At 36.6% G+C, this 12484-nt stretch overlaps 1 protein-coding gene across 4 annotated transcripts in view; it reads right to left on the minus strand.

Annotated features, from left to right (window-relative positions):
• The window catches only part of LOC135216711 (uncharacterized), a 153124-nt gene that overhangs the window by 29824 nt on the left and 110816 nt on the right, over positions 1–12484 (minus strand). For 3 of the 4 annotated variants that reach the window (XM_064252167.1, XM_064252168.1, XM_064252165.1), the window contains exons 2-3: positions 10015–10659; positions 7518–7628 (exon numbers count right to left, since the gene is read on the minus strand). In XM_064252167.1, the coding sequence (XP_064108237.1) occupies positions 7518–7628; positions 10015–10656 (753 nt within the window). In that variant the 5' untranslated portion in view covers positions 10657–10659. Of the gene's footprint in view, positions 1–7517; positions 7629–10014; positions 10660–10863; positions 10982–12484 lie in introns of all 4 variants that reach the window. The other variant, XM_064252166.1, reaches the window with a different exon arrangement.

The following is a 12484-nucleotide window of genomic DNA, read 5'->3' on the forward strand; positions in this document are numbered from 1 at the left end:
GCTTGCTTGTCACCTAATAATAATAATAATAGCAATAATATTAATAATAATAATAATAATAATAATAATAATAATAATAATAATAATAATATAATAATAATAACTGAAAATTGTGATAATCATTTTGGCAGACTATTGTCTGTGACCAACAATTTGCGATATACAAACCATTCAATTTAAAATGGTCATTAACACACTTTCAGCTTGCTTGTCACCGAATAATAATAATAATAATAATAATAATAATAATAATAATAATATATAATAATAATACTAATAATAATAATAATAGAAAAGGCTGTCTGGATGCCCATGAGTTTGTATTGCAGTTTCACAATATCTTAAGAGAGTTCTTTCTAGCGGCAGGTCATTTAAGAGCTGTCTAAAATTTATCTATACTTTGACGTTTCGACAGTACTCTCTATCATTTATCAAAAGGCAAATAAAGCCAGGGGTACAATTATGCCAAGCTATCTTCCTGTTGGCTGAGAATGGAATGACCCATCCGGAGGAGCCTGGCTTACCAAAAAAAAATCCTTATTGGATGGTGCCAGGTCCCTCGAGTTCTGATTGTAGGTAATGCTGCCTGACATAAAGGGCAGCTGAAGGGTTTCCAAGGGCGCATCTTGCCATTCTACTGATGTTGGTGGGGAGAAGATGGGTCCCCTGGGTCACATTCAGCAGTGGTTTCCATCAGAGGATGGAGAGGCCTCCTTATTTTGCAGGCAGTGATGATCGTTGACACTGTCCTCCAGGTTTTTAGTGCTCTTTACAATCTACCGGTGTTGGGAGGGCACTTCTGTGTTCCCTTGTGTAGTGTTGGCATACTGGCCTTTCATGTAAGTGAACAGCAATCCACTTAGAGAGGCAAATCTTAAGTTTTACAATTGTATGAATGGCAACATCCATTCTCAGGGCATGATATTTGGTAAACCACACTTCTCTCCATGGGATCATTGCTACCAACGTGGCTGTTCCTCATGAGGTACTGGGCAACCCTTCTTTCATCCTTGTAATAGATCATATGATCAACTTTATTTTTGTCTGCATTGGTGGGTTTTACATGGGTGATGATAACGCTTTCAGGGCGCCTGATCAATTTCTTTACTGGTGCACATGTAGTCCCTGTAGTAGCAGGCCAATGGTCCTCTCACTTCTTGTTAACCTGGCACCAGATGGTAAAAGTACCATTATCCACCAGGGTCCAGGGTGACCTGTTGAACTCATCAGAAGTGGCATTACAAGAGGAACAGCAAGACGGCATGATGAACACAGAATTTGAATTTTTGAAGGCCATTAGAATTTGATTTTTTAAAGGTATTAGATACTGTCATTGAAGTCAGAGCTGATGTCAGTGGCTTTTATGGTGGACCTTCATGAGAAAGCCTTGAGGATTTCTGGCGACGCAGATGTCCAAAAGGGAATGGTGGTATCCACACTCCTCTCAAATGTGGAGCAGAGAGCCATTTCTCCTCAAAGGTTTAGCCTGAGTTTTTCAGTATTTTCATGGGCAATGTTGACCTAACACCAGCCAATCAGTACCTATAGATCAGCCAGATGTTCCAGCATAAGTCATCCACTCTCAGGCAATAGAAGGAGCTCACCAACTTTGACAACCAATCAAAAATTGCCATAAAATTTCTGCAAGCCCACTTGTGGGTTCAAATACAGCATAATTGTTTGTCTTTTCATAAATGGCAGAGAATACTAGGAAAACCAGCTCCGGGGGGGGGGGGGGGGGGGGGGGGGGGGGGGACGGGTAAGGGGGGGAGATGCAAGCCAGCAACTTCCCTTTGCCAATCCAAAGATAGGGTAAATGGTGATGGTTGCTGGCAGGAAAGGCATCCAGCTGTACAGCCCTTACAGGTCAAAAACTATGAATAACAGCCAGGAACAACTAAAATCAGGAGGCCCAGAGTGTATCTTGTTTTAAGCGATGCAAAGGGGCTTCACCTGACTTCCTCGATAAATGGACACAGGCTATCATGTCTAAGATGGGTGTACTTAAAGAAAAAAATCATCCGTGTTGAGAATAGGGACTTTGAACGTTGGCAGCATGACCAGCCAAAGTAAGGAGGTGGAAGATGTTATGGAGAGAAAAAAGTGGACATACTATTTCAGAGACAAGTTGGAGAGGAATCAAAGCAAGAGAGATTGACAGTGGTTATAAGATATTTCATAGTGGAAATGAAAGATAATACTGTATAGGTGAAAAAGAAAAGTTCTAGAGTCATTAGAATTAAGTTGTGATTTGTGGATAAGTTGTGAGATGAGAAAAAGATTTAAGGAACTGGTTAACTCATCAGCATCATTGATTAGCAAAAAGGTTGTAAACACCTGTCGGGTTGAAAATAAGCACTATTATTCTTAGAATAGCAGAAGGAGTTGTTGGGAAGACATCTGGTAGAGGTCCAACCCAATGAGAGGAAGCTGGTGTTGGAATCATGATACACAGGAAAAAATCAAGAGGAAGAAGGCTAAGATAGCTTATGATCGAAATGATTCTGTGGTGCAAAGGAGGAACTAAAGAAGACTTCAAGGGCAAAGGAAAGCGCAATGAATTAGATGTATGAAAAACTGGAAACACCAGTAAAGCAAAAGTTTCGAAATAAGATGGCAAAAAGTAGAGACAAAGCAACTAAAAATCTGGTGCACATCAAGCTTATCAACAATAAATATGCAAGAATTCTGTCAAAAGGGGAACACAAAAGCAAGGGGAAGGAATATTTGGAAAAGTTACCAATCAAAGAAACCCTAAGAAGAATAGCAGTAGATGGCAACAACGAGTGAGAGAAGTTAAAAATATTAATATATTTTTCAGAACACCCTTCACCCTCAAACACCTCCATACCTCTTTTCTTGATAACATGGTCATATGCCTTTTCTAAGTCAATAAATACCAAGTGAAGTTCTTTCTGTTTTTCTCCATACTTCTCCGTAGTTTATCTCGAAGCAAATATAACAGCCATTGTTTTATTTAGTGCCCTCATTACTTCTTTTCTATTAAGAAGGGGTTAAGTTGGTATACAAGATATGTATGCAGAAGCAAGCATACAAGTAAGCTCTGTTGGAACTACAGAAAAAGTTTAAAGTGAGGGTTGGTCTCCATCAAGGGTGAACTCTCACCCCCTTCATATTTTACCTTATTATGGATGTTATAACATCAGATGTAAGAGGTTCCTTGGAGTGTTTGATTTGCTGATGGCATAGTGTTGATAGACAGGACTAGAGAAGGAGCAGAGCTGAAGGTAGAAAGGTAGAGACAGACACTTGAGGACTGAGGTCTGAAGATCAGTGGGATAAATAATGAGTATCTGTGGATGGGAGGAGAAGGAAAAATGGGAACAGCGAAACTTGGGCAGGATGACATCAGGAGAGTTAAAATTTTTAGGTATCTAGGATCAAACATACCTGACAATGGAGAGATGGACTCTGCAATCAAGCAAAGAATACAAGGTACTTAGATAAACTGGAGAAGATCATCAAGGATATTGTGTAACAGGAGGGTTAGTGCAAAAGTTAAAGAAAAGTTTGAATAAACGTGTAGTCAGAACAGTGATGGTTTAAACAGCCAAGATGAGGCCGATGAAGAAGGATCAAGAACAGAAAATGGATGTGGGTGAAATGGGGATGTTGAGTTGGATATGTGGAGTCCTGAGAAGAGATAAGATCAGAAATGAATTTACTGGAGGAACAATAGTAGGGGAAGTATCGGAAAAGTTCCAGGAAAGAATACTATAGTGTTTTGGTTATGTCATGCAAAGAGAAGAAAATCATGCATGTAAAAGGGTTATGAGCATGGAGGTGGAGGGAAGGAGGAGACGAAGTCCAAGGTTCAGATGGTAAGATAAAATAGCAAATGACATGCGACCCCATATAGAAATGGATAAAGGTGAAGACAATGAAGTGCTATTGAAACATCAAAGAATAAATGAACTTTGGGACAGCTATTTACATACTTTACTTGCTGCTACAAAGAAATTCACTCGAGAGCTCATAATCTGCAAGACAACTCAATGGCATCCAGATGACCATTTTGTTAAATGAAGTTTTTATGAGAGCAGGCCTTCTTCCGAAATAATAATAATAATAATAATAATAATAATAATAATAATAATAATAATAATAATAATAATAATAATAATAATAATAAAGAGAATGGCAGAATTAAGCGAGTTGATTTTATATATTATTTTTTTTTTATTTTTCTTACAATTTGCTTCTCAGTGATGTTTCTGAGTAACTGGCTAGTATCCATATTGGGAATTTCTAAAAATAAAAAAAAATGCTGAAGGATCTTTTATTTTATTAAAACAGGATCTCAGGTCCAGGTCAAACAGGGGTATCGTAACCAGTGCCATTGTTATTCCATAGACGTACTTCAATTTCAGTCTGGGGTCGTCTTTGGTTTGCAGCTGGAGCTGATGCTTGTATAGCTGGTATCATGTGATGTTTCGACTTCTCGCAGGTCATCTTCTTGACAATGTGTGTCTGGGAGATGGACATCAGAAATTCTGTCTGTAGCAGGAGTCCTATCATCCAGTGGGGGCTCCTGGTTATCTGGCATCGATGGGGGTCTATTTGCTGCTCTCCAGGCGGTGGTGGGAAGGAGAAACGTTTCCCAAGTGATTTTAAATTAGGTGTCTCCTCTCCTATATGGAGGGCTTCCAGGGGGTGCAGACGATGGGGATCTCTTGTTTAATCTATTATCTCGATATTAGAGGTAATATAATTTATTTTTATTCATTTGTTATGGGCAGTCCTGGCGTGGCAGCAGATTAGCTTGGAGAAATGCATAGATGTCACACCAATTTATTTGCCGAGGCAGCCTTGGACCGGGCATGTGTATCAGTAGACCACATTTGTCTTCTTCAAGGGATCCTGCAGGGGAGCCGAAATGTTGTTTCTCATCACCAGGCTGCTCATCTTCTTCGTTTGATAATATATTATGAGCTTGATGTTTTTGTCTGGGTCAGTTGGGCTGACGTTTTCCTTGATGATGTTTTTGAGGGCTTGCTTGTCCTCCTTGTACCTCTGGTGGAAGAGCCCCTTGTAGAAAAATTTGATGGGCTCTGGAACGTCGGGCGGGGCCCTCGCTTGGGGGTGGGTACCAGGCTTCCATATTCTTCCTTATCGACTCATGAACAGCATGATTGGTGTGTCCGTTGTCAACGAGGACCTAGGCAGCGCACTCCAACTCACTGTGTGTCATTCTAGGAGGAGCAATGTGAGAGGCCCCTCCTGACGAAGGCACTGATTGTGGAGCCCCTTACCTCTCAGGGCACTCGCTCTTACCGTTCAGGCACATTCCCAGGTTCGTCAGTTTCGTGTACACCTTTGTGCTGAATCCGGAATCTTGCTGTTTGACAAGGACGTCAAGGAAGGGGTGGCGGCGATCTTGGCAGTGTTCTATCATGAATGTGAGGCAGCTATGGTTGTGGAATGCACGCTGCAGCTGCTCTATATCATCCTCGATTTCGCCCAAGACTGGCCCGACCAACGAGAATTCAACTCTAGGTCTGAGCCGCTATAAATACCATCACACAGACTCTCTTGCTAGAGTCCTACCAACTCTTCAAGATGACCTACAAGGAGGTCGAAAGGTCACGTGATACCAGCTTTATCAGCATCAACACCAGCTGTAAACCAAAGAAGACCCCGGCCTGGAATTGAACTACGCCTATGAAATAACAATGGCACGGATTACGACCCGTTTGACCTGGATCTGAGATCCTGTTTTAATAAAATAAAAGCTCCTTAAGCATTTTTTTATTTTTTATTTTTTAGAAATTCCCAATATGAATATTAGCCAGTTACTCAAAAACATAGCTGAGCCTGAGAAGCAGATTGTAAGAAAAATAGAAAAAACAATATATAAAATCAACTCGCTTAATTCCGCCACTGTCTTTCACAGTATTTGAATAAAAGAGGGTCTTCTACCCAAATAATAATAATAATTGTGATCGTGATAGCTAACCAAATATAAACGATACTCTTAAAATCAATAAGAGGATCGTAAGTACCAAAGAAAAGGCTACGGGACTAACTGGAAATATTATATCTAAATTATGTAGTCATTTAGTCAATGATATAAAGAATTCACGTTTAACTGACATTTGGAAGGAATACATTAGAAATAAAAAAGGTAAGATTCTGCGCCTTGGTGACCCTGGAAATATCGTAGGCCTTTGGTAAATTAGTCCCCTTAAAGATGAGCATATTTAGTTCTGCTGACTGATAGGGATTAGATTTTCCAGTAGTGTCTTTAATGCTTCCAAAATGTATAACGAAATCAGTCTCTTCATTATATACACTTGTCAAAGTGAATTTGCCGAATTCTACTAATTTTAGTCCATAATGAGTTACTTGGGTCGTTCTACCACAGGAGAAGTAATATGAAACGTCGATCTCTGTACCTTATAACAAGTTACGCTTATATAACATGTTAATATTCGTGCAGCAACATATGTTAAATCATTGGTGTAATTATGGGTTGTCAGAGAACTTCACGAGAATTCCTACATATGCTACGAAAAAACGGGGTCGTGCTTCGAATGAAATCAGCCATTCACATTTGGTTTCGTTAACGAGAAAGTATAAAGAGAAGTTGTTAGCCATAGAATGTTTCTTTTTTGCATAAATGAACTGCATGCATTCATCTGATTAAGTTATATAATACACAAGCCACATGGTTCAGCAAATGACCATGTATACAATTATATAATGCATTTCCTGCTGTCATTTATAACTACTTTTTTGTCATTTAATATTAAAAATTAATCTTTTGAGGAATAAAGAGTCAGAAATAATAGAAAAGGAAATGTTCTTTCGGTTATCCCTTGATCAAAACATATTTTCATAACTGACTCTACATTGCTATGCTCCTCTACTTTCTTCACTGTCTTATTTGAAGCCACCCACCCGTTAATCGTGCTACTCGTTTCAGAAATCAGTATGTACGAATTTCTAAGATGTTTTCGGTAGCAGAAATCCAAGTAGACAAAGACCCCAATTCTAATGGTAAACTCGTTTCATAAATTTCTACTGATCCATGTGTTGAACTGAAAGTGCCAAGAATGCATTCATGAGATTTTGCTGACCAAAATTCAGCACTGGTGGAGATCCCACGTCACTTGGGGACGAGGGTTGGGATTCGTTGATTGGGATGGAAGCAAATCTTAGAATATTGGTTCAGTTTTAATCGTTTTTGGAAACATTTTTCATGAGCACGAATCAATCATTTAGACACTGAGGCAATTGAAATCTAGATTCTGATTGGGATCAAGATAATTTCTACATTTAAGAGAAACTTTATAAGAAGGTCAGCCAAGGGTTAGCTCCAAGAGGTGATCCGTGGATAAAGTAATATTCCCCCCTGAACACAGATTGTTTTCCCTTATTGTATATAAGAACACTTAATCATGCATGTTAATAGCTTCAGAATTTTCTCACATCAAATATAAACGAAATCATGGCTAAAAAAATAATAATAACACAAAAAACTGTGGATAATTTACCGTAGCTCCAGCAACTCTTCCTTTCCAACTTGGCAACAGAGGATTGTCGGGAATGTTCCTCAGCGGTAACGGGCATTGACCTTCCTCTACTGCTGGTTGCTCCTCGTCCTCCTGTCGTCCAGCGAGCAAACAAATTACAACAATCAGAGTGCGAACGTATATATACATATATATATATATATATATATATATATATATATACATATATGCATGCATATATATATATATATATATATATATATATATTATATATATATATATATAATATTAAGGCGACATAAGCTAAGCTAATATGGGGCTCCAGAGAAAAACAGCACCTATACTATAACTACTGATAAGTGTATGAACCACTTGCATAGAAAATTTCCTCAGCCTTAACAAACTCTCATCAATTTGCGCACTTACAAATATCCAACCCGCCGGCAACGCCCCCCCCGCCCCCCACTTTTCCCAACCCGCCCTCCCTCCCTTCCCCCACACACAAGTACACTGCATCATTCATCTCTACCTTACATGCACTCTCACACATCCTGGATGTTAAGACTTTCCTTCTCCATACATCTTTCACGGCATCTGCCCAGCACTGGATGGGTCTTCCATACACTTGGGAGCTATGCGCTTTCCATCACACTTAGCCTTCATTCTTCTCACTAGATGCAACCATAAGGAAACATTTTGATCCATTCCCTCACCTACACTAACCGTTCTCCTCCTAAATATTTCGACGTATCTATTCCTGGCAGTTATAATTATGTCACATGTCCCACCAAACAGTTCATTCCAACATCTTCAACCATATATCTTTCACCTTAAAGGGGAAGTGGCATCATAATGGTCTACTGTTCCAGTTCTTACTAGTTATTTTTGGGATGTTGAAGCTGTCCCCTTGTCCTTAATTTCCCCGGCTGGAGCCCATCGCATTTGGCAAACTTACACAACTCACTTTTTTGTGTCAACAGAGATGTATTGGTGCTCAACAACCCTTCTCTAAATGGCACACTAGGCAATTTTCTGGTGGGGCAAGCTTCATGATCATGAAGCCCTGTGTGTATGTATGTACACACACACACACACACACACACACACACACACACACACATATATATATATATATATATATATATATATATATATATAATACTACAATTACTAAATACAATAAAGGTCTGAAAACTAATAGTAAAAAGTAAAAAATAAACAATAATTAAAATAGACCATGACGATATAAAACATATTTACATTATGTACTAAGGAAATGAACTGTTAAAGCTGGTTTATTTAATCTAATTAATATAGATTTTAAAATCCTGAGTTCTAGTTCATTTCTAGATTTTGTCAGTATTTTAGTCCTCTCTGTTTACTGTTACGTTACATAAAGTTTGACAGAGATCTCTTATTGCTGACTGAAGAGGTCTCACCGGCGGTATGGCTGTTGGTTCACGAACAGAGATCTCCGGAGAAAGAAAATTCTAAGAACTTTCTTAGTTTACATTATTTTAAAGGATTTGAAACCATTAAATCATTGTTAAAAGCCTTTAAGGTCAACCTTGTCTTTTCCTATAATAACACACTAAAAGGAATGTTAATAAAAAATGGCCCCAGGGAAAGCAAAAACATAATATATAAAATTCCATGAATGGACTGCCCTTCTTTTTATCTCGGACAGTCGAGCAAGGACTTAGAAGTAAGATTAAGCCAGCATAAATATTCTGTAAAAACTGGGCAAACGTCTAATGCAATATTCATTCATTTAAGTGAAAACAACCACCGAATAAATTGGATTGGTAGTTCAGTAATTGCAATATCAAAAGATGTCTTATCACGAAATCTTTTAGAATCTGCTATAATACAACTTACTTCACATTGTAATTTTAATATTAGGCGTGGCCTGTTTCATTTAGACCCTTGTATTTGTACATGTAACATGTTTAAGAATGACCTCAAAGATATAATTATAGACTTAAAAATTAGTTGCCTTAGAGATTTCGTTTATATGCATGTTTAATATGTATTGTGAACATCTATTGTGAATAAGTTTTTGTTTACCCAAGTTCTGAATGGCTGTCACCCTATATTATCCTTTAATTGTCTTGTCCTTGTGTCTGAGCAGATTGACTTAATTTTTTTTTTTTTAAATTGTACACATGTTTATGCTTGTTTGGAAAGGTTACTTTTTCTCCAGGTGTGCCGGATTCTAGGTACTAATCTCTTTATAATCCCTATCTGTCAGTTATACGAGCTTTCCTGTACTGTCAATTCCTCATGTAAGTCAGTTTATCTGCTGAGTAAAGGACGTTGAACGTCGAAAGGTCTTGCAGAAACTCTGTTGTTTATTTTTCCTTTGTGGCTTATACCTTTATATATATATATATAATATATATATATATATATATTATATATATATATATATATATATATATATATCTATATATATATATATATATCACTTATTGTGAACGATTACAAGTGCAGAAAATACTTTCAAAACTAAGCTCACCTGAGGCATATCGCATATAACCATTGATTCACTGCATGAAACAGTTAGGTCATTGGCACTGTTAGGAAGACCAGGGAAGCCGCTGACGTCTTCACTTTGGTTATCGCTGGAGTTCATGTCGTTACATATATCGCACACCATCCCCAAGTCTTTGAGCTTTTGCCACAAGTCGTGACTGCCAAGGAATTTCCTGACAATGCAGTGGTTTTGCGCAGGGCTCGTTACTGTGTCTTCGTCTTCGTCGCGGGAAACACTTAGTTCATCGACAGAGTCTACTATCTCCCATGAGGCTTCGTCTACCGGACTTTGAGATCGACCTCTATCGCGCTTCTTTTTGCTAACGTTATCAGGAACTGTCCCTTCTTCTTGCTCTTGTAGGCCCACTTCCGCTTTAGCTGAACCAGGTTTTTCTGTATCCGTCAGATTATCTGCCTCGAGCATTTCATCGGAGGAAAAGTCAGGCATGTGGAACTGTGAAGGGGTCGGCGAGGAACTGGTAGAAGACCTCCTTTCTTCCTCGACCGCGGCTTCTGCAATCTCTTGCGCCAAGAGTTCCAGGTCCTGGGAAACTTCCAGGTGGGGTTCTGGTCGTATGGAAATCTCCATATTGCAAGCATCACTAAGGGCGTCTTTGTTTTCCATGTCCTGAAAAAGGAGAAAAATTAAGTCAAGGATAAGCAGCTATTGTAATTTTGGTAAAATCTACTGAGTTTTGGTCTTTTGTTCTTAAAGGTATAATGGCTAAAATATGGTTCAGATAACTTTCCGCATTCTCTAAGCTCCTATTGAGACATTTGTTAATAGGGCAAATTCGTTTATAACAATATAATGATACATTTATTGTCTTACTTAGTTGCTGTTATCTTCCTTCTTTATATTGCAGTAGGTAATTGATCAGGTAGTAGAAGAAGAATTATAGGTCAATTTAAGTTTCGTCCATTAGGTATGATAAGACAATCCTTTTAATCTATAGGTGAAAGAAATAGCAATCAAAATACTAATTTTAAAGTGAAACAGAATGTTGTCATTTATGTTTGAATATCCAGTTTCCACACACAGCGATAAAAAAAAGAAAAAAAAAATTAGTTTGGAAATATGTTGTCCAGACAGTGTGAGTTGGTTTATTTCTTTCGCTGTCTATGGCGTATTTAACACAACGTTATAGATAAAATGGAATGAAATTCATAAAACGTTCGTGGTAGATTGTCAGCGTACTGTTCAATTATTATTTTTGAAACCTTTCATGTTGCGCTTAGTATTTGCTTTCTTGTTTTGATTTTTTTAGCACACCAAAGAAAAACCACCATAATTTTCAATACTCAACCAATCGTCGGTTGAGTCTTGAAAGTTATGTTGTCATTGTTTTATTCTTAACCAAAAATAGGTTTTTTCTTTGATATGTTAGCAAATCAAAACAAGCAAGTTGTTGCTAAGCGTAATATTCGTAGGATAGCTCGATTTCCGTCCCATAAAATACCACTAATTTTGAAATGGATTCCATAGCTGTGATTACGCCAGAAAGGTTCCATCTGATGTAAACTAAAATCAAGATTTCCGTTTTCAGAAGTATTGTTATTCATATAATTAGATACACGCGCAATGAAAAGCAGAACTATGTACTCAGGAATTTTCATTGTTGGACACCTTATAATTTTATGGTTTTTACTTCAATCTATTAAAAAGAATAATATACCCGAGACGATAAGAAGGAAGGAAAGAAAATGATTAAGATATGTTCTAACAAGTAGTTTAAAAGATTCTTAAATACGAAATGCATTTCTCTCCCTCTCTCTCTGTCTCTCATATATTTTATATATATATATATTATATATATATATATATATATATATATATATAAATTATATATATATATATATAATATATATAATTATATGTAATAATATATATATAAATATATTAACAACATACATAATATATAATTATATAATAGTATATATATATATATATATATATATATCATAATTATATATTGACATATATACACACAACACACACACACACATATATATATAATAATAGATATGTATATATAAATATATAATATATATATAATAAATTATATATATATTTATATATAGATATACTTATATATATTATTAATATATATATTAATATTAAATAATATACATATATAACACACACACACACACACCACACACACACACATATAATATATATATATATATATATAATATAATAATTATAATTATATATATATAAGTATTATATATATATATATATAATATATTATATATATAATATATATACTATATATACACCACAACACCACACACACACAAACCAACCCAACACACAACATATATATCTTATATAAATATATTATTTAATATTATATATAATATATATATATAATATTAATTTATAGTGTATGTTTTGAAATATTAAACAATGACATTGCGTCGTGCCTCCGGTGTAAGACCGTTACAGA

The sequence above is a fragment of the Macrobrachium nipponense genome, chromosome 6 (genome assembly GCF_015104395.2).
Source record: "Macrobrachium nipponense isolate FS-2020 chromosome 6, ASM1510439v2, whole genome shotgun sequence".
Classification (NCBI taxonomy): Eukaryota; Metazoa; Arthropoda; class Malacostraca; order Decapoda; family Palaemonidae; genus Macrobrachium; species Macrobrachium nipponense.